This window comes from Rattus norvegicus, chromosome 12 (genome assembly GCF_021556685.1).
Source record: "Rattus norvegicus strain SHRSP/BbbUtx chromosome 12, alternate assembly SHRSP_T2T, whole genome shotgun sequence".
Taxonomy (NCBI): domain Eukaryota; kingdom Metazoa; phylum Chordata; class Mammalia; order Rodentia; family Muridae; genus Rattus; species Rattus norvegicus.
Window position 1 is genome coordinate 28,615,342 of NC_141545.1, and position 18,786 is coordinate 28,634,127.

The 18,786-nt window shown below is 51.3% G+C and overlaps 2 protein-coding genes across 2 annotated transcripts; one reads left to right on the top strand and one right to left on the bottom strand.

The window, feature by feature from the left end:
* The first annotated feature begins 384 nt into the window (after positions 1–384).
* Positions 385–5,864, top strand: Vps37d (VPS37D subunit of ESCRT-I). The gene is given in 4 exon segments (NM_001128193.2): positions 385–561; positions 1,994–2,165; positions 4,266–4,348; positions 4,761–5,864. Coding segments are annotated over 4 exon segments (786 nt in total). The 5' UTR covers positions 385–423; the 3' UTR covers positions 5,154–5,864.
* Positions 5,865–17,572: 11,708 nt separating this feature from the next.
* On the bottom strand, positions 17,573–18,652 carry Dnajc30 (DnaJ heat shock protein family (Hsp40) member C30). The gene is given in 1 exon segment (NM_001109024.3): positions 17,573–18,652. A coding segment is annotated over 1 exon segment (660 nt). The 5' UTR covers positions 18,639–18,652; the 3' UTR covers positions 17,573–17,978.
* Positions 18,653–18,786: the final 134 nt, after the last annotated feature.

Below are 18,786 nucleotides of genomic sequence, written 5' to 3' on the forward strand. Positions count from 1 at the left end.
GTGAAAGAGCCTTGCAAATTGTAGGCGCCTGGGGTGGGAGGGTTCGCGGTGAAGCGTGGCAGGATGAAGGGGCGAGATGAGAGGACGGTTTGGATTTGCAGACGTAAGTGGGAGGGTAGATTTCTTGAGAGAGCCTGCGATGAGCGACAGGTTTGCTGTAGCTCCGGAGCACCCCAGCGGGAGATCTCCGGGTGCGGCCCGCCCCCCTACCTGCCCCACCCCCAGTCTGGCCAGCCGCGGCGGCGGCCCCTTTAAGAGCAGTCAAGGCGCCCTCTGGTGGCGGAACGCGGACAGCGCAGCGCGCGGCCGGAGCTAGAGCTGGAGCCGGAGCCCGGAGCCCGGAGCGGAGCCGGAGCGGAGCCGGGGCGGAGCGGGGCCGATCGGGCCGAGCCAGCAGCCGAGCTGGGGGCGCGGGCGGGCGGTATGTACCGGGCCCGGGCGGCGCGGGCGGGGCCGGAGCCCGGCAGCCCGGGGCGCTTTGGGATCCTCAGCACCGGGCAGCTCCGGGATCTGCTTCAAGATGAGCCCAAGCTGGACCGGATCGTGCGGCTCAGCAGGAAGGTAACGCGGGGGGCGCGGGCAGGAGGAGGGTGTGGGGGGGATGGAGAGGTCGGGCTGCGGCCTGCGGGGACCCGGAGACCCAGCCAGCGGAGGCCACCCCCCTGGAGCTGCCAGGCCTCGAGATCATGGGAGCCTGGCACGTCCGAGTGGGCCCCGCGGAGCCGCCCCCGGGGGATGGGGGGCGCCCCAATCCAGCCTGGGGCGAGTGGTGCGGAGGGGGGGCGCCCAGGGATGCACCCGTGCACCCCGGGATGGCCGCGAGGCGTGCCCTCCCGAGGATGCTCCGGGGAGGTGTGTTCTGGGGGGCGGGAGGTGGAGGGTGAGCTGTGTTGTGGGGGGCCCTGCCTCAGCACACCCACGTTCAATAGGGCCAGAAAGGGGAGGCGCCTTGCTCGGGGGAGAACTGAAGGCCTGCTTGACACCTGGGGTGGGGAGGCTACCTGGAAAAAGGGGTGGGGGTAATGCATTAAATGGGGAGGGGGCTTTGTGTCTGCCATTGGGTATGGGTCTTTGAATACAGAGGCTTGTATTCCGTAGGCCACCATAAGAGAAAGTTGTATATTTCATGGGAGACATAGGCCCGGGCTGGTTGTCTGTTGGGAGGGGGGTACAGAAAGAGAAAGTGTATGTTAGAAGGAGCCAGACGAGGAGGGGCATGTGCATGGATCAGGGGACAGATGGAGGGGAGCGCATTCTCCAGGGGCGGGGAGCTAGGCTTGGCCTTCTTAGAAACAAGGCTCAAAAAGCCTTCTCTAGGGCCCCAGTGCTGCCTTCTGCTAGGTGAGCAGCGAGCAGGTGCAGGGGACCACAGAAGCAAAGGGGGTGTGTATTGTATTCGCGGGGGCGTGTGGGGTTCCACTAGAGGGCCAACGAGGGGGTGTAAGAGATGAGAGGGTGACCTGAGTGGGGGTTGCTGGGAAGGTACAGGGTGAAAACATCACTCCCCCAAGAGTCAGAACAGGGGGTGGGGATGTTTTCCACACAAACACCTGAGGAGGAAGCGAGACAAAGGCCTGGTGTGAGAGGCAACTGACCAAGCGTGGAAAATGGGACAGAAGAGGGAGGGGGTGGCCCTCCGGGACCTAAGCAGACATATTAATTGAAAAATTAAAAATTAACTAACATTTGCAGAGGCCTTCATAGTTTGGTTCACTTAAGTCTCACAACAGCTCGGTGAGATAGGCCGGTTTTTGTTTTGTTTTTGTTTTGTTTATGTTTTGTTTTGTTTTTAATTGTAGTAGAAACTGGGGCCCTAAGGAAAGATGTAGGACGAAGCCTGCTCCCTCCACCTGTTGGTCCCATCACCCTTGCAGGGCGGGGGCTCCCAGGTGCCTTGGGCCAGATCCTTGGCTGGCGGGTGTTGTGCAAGGGTGGACTTCAGGTGACCCTGGGCACTCAGAGCCCAGGCCTCTTAGCTCTCCTTCACCGGCAGTTCCAGGGTCTGCAGCTGGAGCGGGATGCGTGCTTGGCCTCTAACTACGCGCTGGCCAAGGAGAACCTGGCCTTGCGTCCTCGCCTGGAGATGGGCCGGACAGCCCTGGCCATCAAGTACCAAGAGCTTCGAGAGGTGGCCGAGAACTGCGCAGACAAGCTGCAGAGACTGGGTGAGGGGCGGCCCAGGAGACCTGCTTGGGGTGGGGTTGGCCTTGATTTGTGCCAGGTTCTTATGGGTGGGGCCGGGACATACCCACTGCTGGACAGAGTGTAGAGGAAGTTGGTTTTAGCCTCCTGGAAAAGTGAGGTGGTTGATCTATGGAGGAGCAGGCATGAAAAACTGGGCTGGGTCCCCCATTGCCTGTGATCCCAGTGCTTGGGAGGCAGAGGCAGGAGGATCACAAAACTTCAAGACCAGCCCTAGGTTAGGTAGTGAGTGCTTGATCAGACTGCTCTGTCTCTGGAGGGGAGACCCTGCCTCAAATACAAAACCAAAAGAGGCCTGATGGAGGTTCTGGGCAGTGGAAGGAAGGAGATGCAAGCTGGGCATGGTGACATATGCATATAATCCCACCGTGTGGGAGGCAGGCCCTGAGGATCAGTAGTTCAAGGCCAAACTTGGCTAGAGTGAGTTTGAGACCAGCCTGGGCTACCTAACTCCCTACCTAAAAAACAAAAACAAAAACCAACAACAAAATCTCATCAAGGCTGACAAGATGGTTCATTGAGTGTCTTTACACTAGGTGGCAAGCTTGAGTTTGATTCCTAGGACCTACAAGGTAGAAGGAGAAAACCAGGTCCTAGAAACTGACCTCTGACCTCTATGGCTATTCAGTGGTATGTGTGTGCCCACCCATATACACACAAGAACATAAATAAAAGTAATTTAAAACAGTGAACAACAACATCAAGGGGCTGGAGAGGTGGCAGCATTTGAAGGCACTGACTGTGCCTCCTGAGGACACGGGTTCAAATCCCCGGACCCATAGAGCAGCTCAACTGTTTGGAACGCCAAGATCTGACACCTGCACACAGACACACATGCAGCCAAACAGCAATGCAAATAAAATGAAAATACGCATATTAAGGAAAAAAAAAAACAAACCCAACATCAAAACAGAAAACGAGAAATGGGACTGGAGAGATGGCTCAGAAGTTAAGAGCACTGGCTACTCTTCCAGAGGTCCTGGGTTTGATTCCCAGTACCCACATGGTGGCTCACAACTGCCTGTAATTCCAGTTCCATGGAATCCAGTGATATCTCTGGATATCTCCATGGGCACCAGGCACTCACGTTGTACACATACATACATACATACATACATACATACGTACATATGTACCTACATATATACATATATACATACATGCAGGCGAAACACACACATGTGAAATAAAAATTAAAAAAAGAAAAACCAGAAAGAAACTCAAAGCTTGGAGTGCCCGTGGTCAGAGGCAGAACACTTTAGTTTTCATTCTAACATGTAGGACCGCCTCATGTCTGGCCTAACTAATGGATTGGGTGGTGGTAATCTCAATGTGAGGGGGCCATCTGTCCACAGACACTCAGCAGTGCCCACGTTATTGAACATCCTGAGCCAGGTACGGTGGCACGTGCTTGTAATCCCAGCACTCAGGAGGCTGGGGCAAAAATAACCACATTTGGTAGGCTAGCCTGGGCTACACAGTAAGACCTATCTCAATTGATGATGATGATGATGATGATGATGATGATGATGATGATGATGATGATGATGATGATGTCGGCGGCAGCTGCGGCTGGAGAGATGGCTCAGTTGTTAGAAAGGATAGGAGTTTGGTTTCTAGCACCCGTGTTAGTCAGTTCACAGACTCCAGCTCCAGGTTGGGTTTGACAACCTCTGGCCTCTTCAGGAATCTGCACACAAGTTCTCACACCCATACACAGACACATACATATAATTAAAACTAAATTCTTTTCTTTTTTTTAAAGAAGGAGAAACAACAGCGTAGTAAACAAAAAATAACCTGAACTTGTTTGCCCATGCCTCTAATCTCAGCACTTTGAGGTCTAGAGCCTGGAGGATCAGGAGTTCAAGCATAGCCTAGGCTACGCTGGCTAGCCTAGGCTATACAGTGAGATCCAAGTTAGAGGCTCCATGAGACCCTGCCTCAAACAAAAGAAAACAAAGCCAGTTGAGGACTTGGAGGCCACAGAGCTGGGAACTGTAGAGTCACCTGCAGTCAATGGGAGAGTCAGAGTCCCTGTCTGTCCCCCCTGTGGTCCTCAGAGAAGAGCATGCATCGCTGGAGCCCCCAATGTGCGCTGGGCTGGCTGCAGGCTGAGCTGGAGGAGGCTGAGCAGGAGGCTGAGGTGAGGGGCAGAGGTGGCTGGGCCCAGGTGAACAGGGAGGGAAACCGTCTTGTCTCATTGGGGTCTTCTCCAAGAAGCTCTCCATGATTACCTACAGAACTTTCTGGACTCTGCCCGGGACAGCAGACTTTGATGTCCTAGGGTGTCTACTGACATTGGAGGGCAGGGTCGGCAGAGTGTAAGGCCCATTTCTCTGGGCTGGGTTGGGAACAGATACTAAAGTGTGTTGATAGGTACGGGACAGCCCTCATTGCGGAAATAAACCGGACATCTGTCCAGTCTGGGTAACCCAGAGGCTGGGCCAGGTCGGAAGCTCAGGGCCTCTGCTGGCTGGTCACCGTGGGGAAGAAGGAGTCAGGCTCTGATCAGATTGCCTCCCCAACTCTCCCTTTCCCTCCTGGACGCTACCCAGGTCCAGATGGAGCAGCTGCTGCTGGGGGAACAGAGTCTGGAGGCCTTCCTGCCAGCCTTCCAGAGGGGCCGTGCCCTGGCCCACCTGAGGCGGACACAGGCAGAGAAACTACAGGAAGTGCTGAGGCGTCGAGAGCGCTCTGCCCAGCCGGCCCCCACCACTGCTGCTGCAGCTGCTGCTGCCGCCACCGCCATGGATCCCCCCAAACCCTTCCCTGCTGCTGCCGTCCTGCCCACTGGGGCCGCCCGGGGACCACCTCCAGCAGTACCCCGGAGCCTGCCCCCCTTGGACTCCCGCCCAGTGCCCCCAGTGAAGGGCTCCCCCGGGTGCCCTTTTGGCCCAGCCCCTTTGCTGAGCCCTCGACCCTCTCAACCTGAACCCCCTCATCGGTAGGAGCCAGGGTGCGCCCTCCCAGCGGGGGTCCAGACAAACTTGATTCATGGCTCCTCCTCCTCCCCCACTGCCTGGGTGGGGGGAGGGGCAGGCCCCTCCCCCTAGCCTCAGGCAGGCCCAGGGCCCTGGAGGCTGAGCTGGGGAAGAGGGGCTCCCCGAAGAGGCCCGTAGAGGGCTGGGGGTGGGGTGGGCAGGGTGCTGGACTTCGGTCACCAAGGAAACTCTGCCTTTTTATTTTATTTTTTCGTCTCCCCGGCTGGGGCCTCCAGGGTGCCAAGCCAGGTCCTCAAATGAAAAAGAACTTTATGGGGTCCTGCTTCCTCCAGGGGAGTCTTGCTTGGGGGCCTGTCGCACCCTGCCACACTACTGGGCTCGAACAACCGCCAAGGCTTACTGGATTGTTCTCCTCATATCCTGAGCTAACCAACCCTTCCTGCAGTTTGAGGGCCCTCCGCCTAGGAGCCGGGTGGTCATGCCCCAGCTGCGGGCCCAGGGACACCCCCAATGGCCTTGCACCTGGCCCTGGGGCAAGGTAGGACAGAGGCCTCTTGACCTGCACAGGTGAGAGCCTGCCACCCCCAGGAAAGACCATTCTGTATTTTTCTGTCCCTGTCTCCTTAGAATGGAACCTTTTTGAGGGCAGGTCCTTGTCTTTGTATGTTCTGTCCCCAGCCCCGCCTCCTAGGGGCTGTCAATAAATGTGCTGATGGATGACGGTGATGATGCCCCGCCTCCTCTCTGCTCCCTCAGCCAGCCTCCAAGCCTTCTGCTCTGGCGCTTCCTCGGACAGAGATGCCCTTCTTTTCCCTGCCCATCCAAGGTTCCACTGACCTGCAAGGCCCAACCGCAGCCTCCTGAGAGAAGCTGCTTGGTTTCCTGCTCCTGAGACTGTCCTAAGCCTTACTTTCCAGCATGGCCGGAAGTGACTGCCTTCTCCATGTCTCCTGTCTCCGGTTGCTCCACCTGGCTTGCATCTTCTATTCCAGGATTGCTTGTCAGCTGGATCAGGATGGCACCGCCCTCTCTGGCCTGCCAAACCACGGCCTCCACCGATAGGGGTTGATGGAGGGGTTCTGTTAGGAATGCAGACAATTGGGTTGGGGATTTAGCTCAGTGGTAGAGCGCTTGCCTAGGAAGCGCAAGGCCCTGGGTTCGGTCCCCAGCTCCGGAAAAAAAAAAAAAGAACCAAAAAAAAAAAAAAATTAGCCTAGGAATGCAGACAATTGTCTTCCACTAGGGCGACATGAGTGGCCAGCTTGGCAGATGGATGTAGGGCAAGAAGACTGGCAAACAGAACGTCGGGGAGAGGGGCATTTCTGTGACCCTAGAACGTGGCAGGCTGAAGCAGGAAGATTGAAAAGTTCAAAGACCCGGGGCTGGGAACATGGCAGAGTTGGACGAGTACTTGTGTAGCATGCAGGAAACCGCTAGCACTCCCTAAATCAGGCTTGTTGCTTCACATTTGTAGTACCTAGGGTGGAGGCTGAAAGGTCAGGAGTTCAAGGTCACCCTCACCAATAATTCCCATTCAAAGCTAGCCAAGTTAACATAAGGATTTAAATCCAAATACGTAGTGAGATCCCCATCTGCGCAGCAGCATTCTTGGGTCAGCCAAGGTCAAATCTAAATAGAGGGAATTTGGCCAAGAGGCACAGAGACTCCTGTAAATGATGGTAGGCTCTTAAAAGGCTATAGAAGCCAGGTATGATGGCGCAATCCCATAATCCCAGCATTCCTGTGACAGGAGGATTACCTTATTTGGGTCTAGCCTGAGGTAATGTGTTCCAGGCTACCCCGAGCTGTAGAGTGAGGCATTGTCTCAAGTTAACGAGGGTGTTATTGAAGCTTACAAAACTGGTGTGCACTCTTGTCCTTATTACTAAAGAACCATCTAGAACAGTGGTTCTCAACTTTCCTAACGCTGGGACCCTTTAATACAAGTTCCTCGTGCTGTGGTGACCCCAAAGTATTTACTTTGAGACTCAGCAACTGTAATTTTGCTACTGTTGAGAATCATGATGTAGGGGGTTGGGGATTTAGCTCAGTGGTAGAGCGCTTGCCTAGGAAGCGCAAGGCCCTGGGTTCGGTCCCCAGCTCCGAAAAAAAAAGAACCAAAAAAAAAAAAAAAAAAAAAGAATCATGATGTAGGAGTTGGGGATTTAGCTCAGCGGTAGAGCGCTTGCCTAGGAAGCGCAAGGCCCTGGGTTCGGTCCCCAGCTCCGAAAAAAAGAAGAAAAAAAAAAAAAAAAAAGAAAAAAGAAAAAAAAAAGAATCACGATGTAAACATTGGGGTGTGGAGATAGAGGTTAGCCCAAGGGGTCTTGACCCATGGACTGAGAACCATGGACTATAATGAGGTTGTTGGGTTGACTGTTTTTTCACTGAATTTTTCTATATGAAAGAGACACCACATTGGCATCTTTGGAGTATAAAGGGAGAGAAGGGGGGTTGGGGATTTAGCTCAGTGGTAGAGCGCTTGCCTAGCAACCGCAAGGCCCTGGGTTCGGTCCCCAGCTCCGAAAAAAAGAAAAGGAAAAAAAAAAAAAAAAAAAGGAAGAGAAGGAAGCTTGGGACTAAGTTGTCCAGAATAGAAGAGTGTGCAAATAGAAAAATGTATGTTCCCAGGATATCCCAAGGACTGTTTCAAGGGAGTCAAGAATAATGGGGAGAACTTAGGGGCCAGAAGTGGACTCCATGTGGGGGCTCCTGGAGGTGGGGATCCCTGCTGATGTGTGAGGAGAGCTTAAGGATTTGCTAGACCACAGAGACGCTCTCACCCCTCCCCCAGACAGGGTTTCCCTGAGTAGCTCTGACCCAACCCAAAGAGGGCATAAGAAGGGATACGTGTTACCATGGGAACCAGATGGGTTCTTCAGGTTGCCTCACAGTGAGGTGAGATGAGGTGGTGCACATCTGGAACTTGTGGTAGAGGAGATGGGCCTAGAATGCACAGAGATCCGCTTGCTTCTGCTTCCCTAGGGCTGGGATCAAAGGTGTGTACCGCCACCACCTGGCCTGACCGTAACAGAGCCTTTAAGCTCAGCCGGCCATTCCCAGAAGGGTGCAGGGAAGAGCGCCCACTGGAGAAACCCCACTGGATTTGTTATTTTCCTAGCCTCTTCAGTGCTGTCTTTGACGTGTGAGACCAACATTCCAGGCAGTTTTGTCTGAGAATGTAACCGAAGAGAAGAGAAGAGGCAGGAGGTGCTGGTGCATGCCTTTGATCTCAGCACTGAGGCAGAGGCAGGAGGATCTCCGTGAGTTCCAGGCCAGCCAAGGATACACAGTGAGTGTTTGTAGAGACAGGGAGGCCTAAGACTGGGCCTGGCCACCTCTTTTTCCATTATCGGGACTTTGAGAAATAGTTTCTAGAAGGTTCGTGTCTGGGACGGAGTTCAGGCTTCCTTCCTTAGGGCAGATAAGAAGCCAGGCAGCTTGGGGCGTGGCTTAGTTGGTAACATGCCTGCCTAGCATCCCAACACTGCATAAACCAGGTGTGACAGTGCACATCTGTAATCCCAGCACGTGAGGGATGGAGGCAGGAGGGTCAAGGTCACCTATGACTCCATAGGAAGTTTAAAGCCAGCCTGCCCTGCGTTACATGAAACCCTGTCTTAAAATTCAAAACAAAATAAAAAAAGGCCTGAAGGGCAGGGGTGATGCATGCCTTTCATCCAAGCATTCGGAAGGCAGAAGAAAGCAGATCTCTGTGAATTCAAGGCCAGCCTGGTCTACAGAGTGAGTTCCAGGACAGCAAAGCCTACACAGAGAGATCCTGTCTCCAAAACAAAACAAATAAAGGACCCAACCCAAAGAGGGCATAAGAAGGGATACGTGTTACCATGGGAACCAGATGGGTTCTTCAGGTTGCCTCACAGTGAGGTGAGATGTGGTGGTGCACACTTTTAATCCCAGCACTTGGGAGGCAGAGGCAGGAAGATCTCTGAGTTTAAGGCCAGCCTGGTCTACAGAGTGAGTTTCAGGACAGACTCTGACTCAACAAAACAAAAGAAAACAAAAAACACAAACAAATCAAAGAGTCAATGCCCTTGCTAATAGACACAGGGTAGTATGTTCTCAAGATCTCGGGGAATTATTTTTTTTAAGATTTATTTATTTATTTATTTATTTATTTATTTATTTATTTATTTATTTATTTATTTATTTATTTATTTTCTTTTTCTTTTTTTCGGAGCTGGGGACCGAACCCAGGGCCTTGCATTTGCTAGGCAAGCGCTCTACCACTGAGCTAAATCCCCAACCCCTATTTATTTATTTTATGTACAGCATTCTGCCTGCATATATGGCTGCAGGCCAGAAGAGGGCACCAGATCTCATTACAGATGGTTGTGAGCCACCATGTGGTTGCTGGGAATTGAACTCAGGACCTCTGGAAGAGCAGTCAGTGCTCTTAACCGCTGAGCCATCTCTCCAGCCCGGAATTCTTATTTTCAATGTTCTGCCTCTGGGTTCTAGGGATGAACATACCCAGGATGACCCTGGGATGACCTTTTGTGAAAGAGGAAAAACTAGGGTTCTCCATGAGGGAGCCAAAAGGCAAGTCTTCCCTAGGGGCCATAAGCATGTCCCACTTATGAATGTCTGGCATCTGTGATGGCTTGCATTCCATCCCCATTGCCAAGGGGCAGAAATTTACCTAAGACAGACAGACAGACACCATGACACACACCCCTGACCCCAGGAATGACTGGTTTCTTGTTGTTCTTTTTTTTTTTTTTTTTTTCCGGAGCTGGGGATCGAACCCAGGGCCTTGCGCTTCCTAGGCAAGCGCTCTACCACTGAGCTAAATCCCCAACCCCGACTGGTTTCTTAATTGGAGAATTTGAATATCTTTAAATTCCATGTGTTTATTACATCTATAAGGGAGACCACATGTCATTTTGCAGTCAGAGAACAGCTTACGGAAGTTAGTTCTCTGCTTCCACTGCGTGGATCTCGGGGATCAAACACAAGGCATCCATCGAGTCAGGCTTGACATCCAGTGCTTCCACCGACTGAACCATCTTGCAAGCCCCTGTTGGGTTTTGGTGGTGGTGGTTTGGTTTGGCTCTGGTTTTGGGACACAGAGTTTCTCAGTGTGGTCCTGGCCAGCCTGGAATTCAACGCTGTAGACCAGGCTGGCCTTGAACTTACAGAGATCCGACTGCCTCTGTCTCTGCAGTGCTTGGCTTAAAGCTGTGCCACCACTGCCTGGCTTGTTTTGTTTTGCAGGGCTTGGGGATTGGGTTTGTAAACATAGTGTTTTGGGGTTTTTTTTCAATCTGTGTGTGTGTGTGTGTGTGTGTGTGTGTGTGTGTCTGTGTCTGTGTGTCTGGTTGTCTGTGTGTGTGTGTGTGTGTCTGTGTCTGTGTGTGTGTCTGTGTGTACATGTTTGGGAGGATGTACTTCTCAGCTTGCAGAGGCTATAAGAAGGCATCAGGTATATTTTGAGACAGGGTTTCTCTGTATAGCCCTGGCTGTCCTGGAACTCACTCTGTAGACCAGGCTAATCTTAAACTCAGAGATCCGCCCGCCTCTGCCTTCAGAGAGCTGGCATTAAAGGCCTACAGCATCACCACTACCCAACTCTCTACCTAGCATTTTCTTCTTTTTTTTTTTTTTTTCCAGAGCTGGGGACCGAACCCAGGGCCTTGAGCTTGCTAGGCAAGTGCTCTACCACTGAGCTAAATCCCCAACCCCTACTACCTAACATTTTAAGGCAGGGTCTCTCCCTGAACTTGGGGTTCATATTTTCTCAGATATCAAGCCCTGGAAATCCTCATGTCTCTGCCCAGCTCAGAGCTGGGGTCACAGGTTTGTGGAACGAATGGCTCATTACCTAGATACAGAGATCTGAACTCCACTCTGTGAGGATGCACAGCAGGTGCTCTTAACTACCACAGAACCTCCTCTCCATCCCAATCTAGTTTTGCAAAACAACAACAACAACAACAACAACAACAACAACAACAACAACAACAACAACAACGTCTCTGGACTGCTCACAATGTGGATGCTCAGGTAGAAAGTTGTTTTCATTGTTGTTTGCTTGTTGAAGATTCATTGTTTATTTATGTGCCTCTGGGTTGTGTGTGTGTGTGTGTGTGTGTGTGTGTGTGTGTGTGTGTGCTCCTGTGCATGTGAGTGTACACTAATTTGCTGGAATCAGATTTCCCCAGTAAGTGAGGACTGAACTTAGTTTGTCGGGCTTGGTGAAAACAACTTTACCCACTGATCCATCCTGCTGGGGATGGTGCTGGGATGACGCTGGGATGGTGCTGGGATGGTGCTGGGATGACGCTGGGATGGTGCTGGGATGGTGCTGGGATGGTGCTGGGATGGTGCTGGGATGACACTGGGATGATGCTGGGATGGTGCTGGGATGACGCTGGGATGGTGCTGGGATGACACTGGGATGATGCTGAGATGGTGCTGGGATGACACTGGGATGGTGCTGGGATGGTGCTGGGATGACACTGGGATGGTGCTGGGATGACACTGGGATGGTGCTGGGATGGTGCTGGGATGATGCTGGGATGGTGCTGGGATGACACTGGGATGATGCTGGGATGGTGCTGGGATGGTGCTGGGATGACACTGGGATGGTGCTGGGATGGTGCTGGGATGACACTGGGATGACGCTGGGATGGTGCTGGGATGACGCTGGGATGGTGCTGGGATGATGCTGGGATGGTGCTGGGATGGTGCTGCCCCAGAAAGGCTCATTTCTATGGCTTTCTTTAGGAATCAACTTCTATGCATTTTCCTCAGAGTCCCTCATTTTTCAAGTAGGAAACATGCTGTCACTAAGTAGACTATTCCACCACCACTACCTCTCTCTGTCTCTGTCTATGTCTCTCCTTCTCGATAGGATCACACTATGTAGGGCAAGTAGGCCTTGAATTCACAGAGATCCACTTGCCTTTGCCTTCCAAGTGCTTACATTAAAGGTGTGAGCCACTATATTTTGCTAAGTGAACAATGTGCCAACCAAGGCTCACCAAATCTAGCAGTTGCCTGCCAGGGTATGGTTTCTGCAAAGCTCTGGCTAAGAGCTTGCCCCAAATCACCCAAGAACAGAAAAATAGATGCTTTCCAACATCTGCTCTAACTGTGGTTTTATCCCACTTTATACTCTAGTTTTACCCTCCGGGTTGAGTGAAGAGTTGGTGTGACTGTACCACAGACTTCTGCATTTGGCTAAGCCCTTGCCGTTGTCAGAGATTGTAGTGTACCTGTAAGGAATACCGACAACTCAAGGCCAGCCGGGGCTACATAGAGATACTATGTCCCCACAAATGATAACAAACCAATCAATGACTTCTAACTAAAGTGACTTACACTCAGGACCTGGGACTCTAAGTACAAATTAGGGATAGACATTGCCCAGTGGTAGAGCCCCTGCCTAGAATCCCCAGGGAGGGGCTGGGGGCGTGGCTCAGTGGTAGAGCCCCTGCCTAGAATCCCCCAGTGAGGGGCTGGGGGTGTGGCTCAGTGGTAGAGCCCCTGCCTAGAATCCCCAGGGAGGGGCTGGGGGCGTGGCTCAGTGGTAGAGCCCCTGTCTAGAATCCACCAGTGAGGGGCTGGGGGTGTGGCTCAGTGGTAGAACCCCTGCCTAGAATCCACCAGTGAGGGGCTGGGGGCGTGGCTCAGTGGTAGAGCCCCTGTCTAGAATCCACCAGTGAGGGGCTGGGGGTGTGGCTCAGTGGTAGAACCCCTGCCTAGAATCCCCCAGTGAGGGGCTGGGGGTGTGGCTCAGTGGTGGAGCCCCTGCCTAGTATGTGCAAGTCTTGGGTTCAATACCCAGCAGTGAAATAAAAAGTGAAGATTTAAAGCTGGTTGGTGGTGGCTCCTGCTTTTAATCCCAGCAGTCAGGAGGCAGAGGCACACGCATCTTTGTGAGCTCCAGGTCAGCCTGGTCCACAGAGCTAGTTCTAGGAAAGCCAAAAGTACACTGAGAAACTTGCCTCAAAATTTATATATTAAGATTTATACTCATTTTTATTTACATAATGAGGGTTCTTTTAAAAAATTTTATTTGTGTGTGTGAATATGTGTGCACACGAGTTGTCAGAGGACAACCTGTGGGAGTTGGTTCTCTTTCTCCAGTGGGTCCGAGGGATCAGGATCATCTCAGGTTGTCAGGCACCTTTACCTGTTGAGCCACCTCGCTGGCCCACGCGTGAGTTATTATATCACAGTCAGATCCCTGCAGGGTCAGCACAGTGACGAGGTAATGCAAGCAGTCCATTTCTATGGGTAACACATGTGTTTCTTCCTCCCTCCCTCCCTCCCTCCCTTCCCTTCCCTCCCCTTTCTGCTTTCCTCTTTTTATGTGGCTGTTTTGAGATACTGTTTCATGTGTGGCCTGAGCTGACTCAAAGGCTTCATTTTTTTTCCCTTTTTTTTTTTTTAAGACATATTTATTATGTACACAGTGTTCTGCCTGCATATATGTCTGCATACCAGAAGAGGGCATCGGATCCCATTACAGATAGTTGTGAGCCACCACGTGGCTGCTGGGAATTGAACCAAGGACCTCTAGAAGAGGAGCTGGGGATTTAGCTCAGTGGTAGAGCGCTTACCTAAGAAGCGCAAGGCCCTGGGTTCGGTCCCCAGCTCCGGAAAAAAAAAGAACCCAAAAAAAAAAAAAAAAAAAAAAAAAAAAAAAAAGAAAGGACCTCTAGAAGAGCAGTCAGTGCTCTCAACCTCAGAGACATCTCTCCAGCCCCTTCTTTTTCATTGTTGTTTTGAGACAAAGTTTCTTTATGTAGCTCAGGTTGTCCTGGAACTTGCTCTGCAGACCAGGCTGGCCTCAAACTCAGAGATCCACCTGCCTCTGCCTTTTAAGTGATAGGATTAAAGGTGTGTTCCACTAGCACCTGGCCAACCTTTTATTTATTTTTTTTTAAAGATTTTATTTATTTTTATATATGTGAGTACACACTGTTGCTGTCTTCAGACACACCAGAAGAGGGCATCGGATCCCATTACAGATGGTTGTGAGCCACCATGTGGTTGCTGGGAATTGAACTCAGGACCTTTGGAAGAGCAGTCAGTGCTCTTAACCGATGAGCCATCTCTCCAGCCCCACCTTATATCTTTTTAAAGATTTACTATAATTGTGTGTGTGCGTGTTGGGGGCACAAGTCCAATGTCCATGTATATGAGTGTAATACCCACAGAGACTAGAAGAGGATGTTGGATCTCTTGGAGCAAATCACAGGCTGGGCTGGAGAGATGACTCAGTGGTTAAGAGCACTGACTGCTCTTTCAGAGGTGCTGAGTTCAAATCCCAGCAACCATATGGTGGCTCACAACTATCTGTAATGGATCTGATGCCTTCTTCTGGTGTGTCTGACTACAGCTACAGTATACTTATATATAATAAATCTTTTTTTAAAAAAAGAAGGGGTTGGGGATTTAGCTCTGTGGTAGAGCGCTTGCCTAGGAAGAGAAAGGCCCTGGGTTCGGTCCCCAGCTCCGAAAAAAAGAACCAAAAAAAAAAAAAAAAAAAAAAAGAAAAGAAAAGGAGTCACAGACCACTTGTTATGAGTGTTAGTATCTAAACTGTGCTCCCTCCAAGGCCCAAATTCATTCTGCAAGGCCCAAATTCTATTCTACCTTCAATTTCTGTTGTTGCTATATTTCTGAGAGACTATGCTGGCCTCAGATTCACAGAGATCCACCTGCCTTTGCCTCCTGAATGCTGGCGTTAAAGGCTTATTCAACTGCATCCAGAGAAGACCTTGAACTTCTGGTCCTTCTTCCAGGCTGTGTACTGGATTTGCAAATGGCACATTGGAGCCGTGATAGAGATGGGACCCAGGGCTTCATGCATACTCCATTCCCAGTTAACATTGTGGTTTTAACAGAGGGGGCACTACTCATCAACGCAGACGCTCTATAGCATACTACCTGAGCTGCAAATTGATCTGAGCTAACCCGCCTGGGGTCTGAGGCATGTTGCTTCCTATGATGTCACCCACAGGCAGACAAGAGTGACTTTATCACAGGGAAGCTCAACTGAGAGCTGTCCAAATCTGTTGTTAATTCATTTTAATTAATTAATTTTATTTTTTTTTTCTTTTTTTCGGAGCTGGGGACCGAACCCAGGTTCTTGCGTTTGCTAGGCAAGCGCTCTACCACTGAGCTAAATCCCCAACTCCTTTAATTAATTTATTACGTAGCTGAGGCTGGCCTTGAACTCTATATCTTGGGCTGACCTTGCACTTTGGACCCTCTTGCCTTCGCTGAGCGCTATGATTACAGGTCTGCGCCACCAGCTCAGTGTATGCAGTGCTGCAGCTGGAACCCGGGGCTTTGTAAGCACTCTACCCACTGAGCAACACTCCCACTTCTCTCCATCCTCACCCACTCAACACAATGGCTGAGGGAGGCCCATGACTTGTTGCTTCACTCTCTTCATGGGTTCTGGTGCCCTTCCAGGAGACACATAGGGAGAACCTCTCGTTTCCCAAAATGAGTGTTGTGGCCGTTCTCGTGGTGCTGTGGGAATCTCCTGAGTCAAACACGACATTTTTTTTACATTTATATACATTATTTGTTTATTTTGTCTTGTCCGAGGTGTGAGGATGCACATGGGTATACACATACTTGGCACTAAGCTTATATATGGAGATTAGAGGAATACTTCTGGAGTAAGTTTTCTCCTTCTCTCATGAAGGTCCCAGGGATAGGGATAGATCGCAGGTTAGGCTTAGGGACAAACTCCTTAACCCCTGAGACACTTCATCGGCCCACCCCACCCCCTTTTCTCTGTTTGAAGCAGGACCTCACTACGTAGCCCTAGCTGGCCTGAAACTCACTATGTAGACCCCGATGGTCCACTAACTTGTGGGGGATCCTCCTGTTTCTGCTTTCCCAGTGCTGGGATTACAAGTGTGGAGCACCGTGCCCAGCTCCTACCTTTCTTGAGACAGGATCTCACTATTTAGCCTAGGCTGGTCTTAAGCTGGAGACCTTCCTGCCTCAGCCTGCTTGCCACAGGCTGGGATTATATAAATGCTGTCATGTCCTGTCTTGAATCATACTGGAACCGTGACAGAGGCCAAGGATGCACCGTGTGGATGACCTGCCGGAACGTGGGATGGAGTTAGGAAGGAAGGAAATCAATTGTATCAACACTGTGATCAGTAAAGGCATTTTACTCAGTTTGCCCATTTTAGCAGTCTGGCAAGAACAGATCCCCAGATGCGTGCACCGTTACCTCCTTTCTTCCTGACTCAGCCTCATGCCCACTGTTCACTCAGCCTTCCTATGTGCTTGCACTCCTACGGTCCCTCCCTCCACCATCAGGGTAGGGGAATAGCCTATGTCCATTGCCAAGTTTACTCTTCTTGAGAGACCAGAAAACTCTGGAAAATCTTGGGAGTTGGGAAGCATACAATGTTACCAAGGGAACCATTTTATGGCAATCCTCCCGAAAGCCTCCGATATCCCTGTGGGTCTGTGGCCCACGCCTCAGCACTCAGGAGACTGAGGCAGAGGATGGAAAGTTCTAGGCCAGTCTGTGATACATAGTTGATATTGTTTCCAAAATGTGCCAAGATCCTGGTGCCTGGTTTATGTGGTGCTGTGGGAGAAACCCAGAGATTTGTGCATTGAAGGTGAGCCCTATCAACTGAGCCACAGCTAGACTCTGCTGCGGGTCTGTAGTCTCTTGGCTTTACACATGGCCCCTGTGTGTCATTTTGTATCCTTTTAAAGGCAGGCCTGCTATGTGATTGGTCACAATCCCCCAGCCTCAGCCTCCCTGTATCACTGGCCTAACCTTCACCTTGACCAGTGAGCCTTCTGCTTCTTCTAGGTAGAAATTACTCACAATCCAATAGCCTCATTAGAGGGATTTGACTGGTGGTGCTTATGATCAGCACTGCAAATGCACAGGCCACACTCAGGAATTCAAGCTCCAAGTCTCGTCACAGTTAACAGGCTGCACACTTAGCAATGCAAGCGGCTAGTAAAAGACCAAGGACAGGCACACTGTCCCCAAGATGAACTTGGCCCCAGTAATACCACCCTACGTCATCACTGTGGAATAATAGGGACAGACCTTAGGAGGAAAAATCATCTCCTTCTGCTGTTAGGCTCACATAGCACTTTCCCCCAAGGTCACTCCCTAGATAGATATGGACATGGACACAGGACTGTATTCCCCATCCTTAAGACTGATTTTTCTCCATCCCCCATGACAGAAATGGTGTGGCACTGACCTGAGGAAAAATTTAGCAATCTTTCACTAACTTTTTCTTAGTGGGGAAGGGGGACACAGGAAGACAACAAAGTTGGGGACTAAACCCATGCCTTTTGCATGCCCTCACTGAGTTACATCCCCAGTGTCAACTAGATCGTTGATCAAGTCTCACCTGTGGCTCAGGGTAACACAGAAAAACAAATTTCACAAGAGCCCCCAAGAATTTTATCTTTTTGGCGTCAGACAACCAGTCGTATTGCACTGTTCAGAGGTTACAGGGGAAGCACCACCTATTATACAGACAGATGGCAGGGGACAGGGCTTCTGGAAATGTTCTGGGGGTTGGCATCAGAAGGACAACTTCTAGAAATGAGCAGGCACCCAGGGGATTCTGGAAAGCACTTAAATTTGTGGTTTTAAGGAATCTCTATCCTGGGGCCACTTCTTGGCCACTGAAAAATCGTCTTTTTCTGGACCAAAGGAGAGTGATGTGTTGATCACGTGTCAGAAGGGTCAAAAGAGAAAGTCAATTCAATCGTAAACCAATAGTTCAAAGGTCAAGAAAAGCAGGTTTCTTGGGCTGGATCCCTTTCTCTCCTTTTCTCCGATTAAATACGAAAGCCGACAAAGATGAAGATAAGGAAAAGGATGACAAAGAAAGTGGCATCTCGGGTATCGTCCCAGCGGGGCCCCTTGCTGGCGTGGTCCTTCTGCTTTTTGCGAAGGGCTTCCCTCCGGGCGCGCAGACGACGCTCCCTCTCTAGCTGTTCTCCATAGTGCGCCTGGTAGAAGGCGTCAAAATCGAACATAGTGCGGCCGTCGCCTTGAGAAGCCCGAGAGCCACCGTGAGCCCTAGGGGTGTAGGGAGGAGGGCGGGGAGGAGTGGGATCGGCCACCGGCGTCTTAGAGGGCTTGACACCAGGTCCGCGCAGGTCCTGGTCGCTGAGCAAACCTCGGTCATACTTGCGACGGAGGATGGTACTGCCCAAGACCAGATAAGCTTCGGAGATGCGCGTGAAGCGCTCGGCAGCCTCGGTGCTCCCGGGATTGCGATCCGGATGGTAGAGGAAGCTCTGCCGGTAGTACGCCGCTTTGATCTGTGCCTGCGTGGCGGTGGAGGGGACGCCCAGAAGATCATAGAGAGCGTTGCGTGAATAAGTCCTCACTCGCGAGCACAAGCCCGTGGCCGAACTTTGAGGCAAGCCCTGGACCTGCCACAATCTCCGTAGGGATGACAGCGGCCACGCCAGGCAGCGCGCGGCCGCCATGTTGTGGCGGGGCCAGGGCGGCGCCGAGGCAGCCAATGGAGGCTTCGAATCGCTAGAGGCGTCCCCGCTTTATAGCCAATCAAATAAAAGGAAAGGCGGGGAAGTTTAGCCTGAGACGATCGCAGGTTGATGACGTCAAACATTGCGC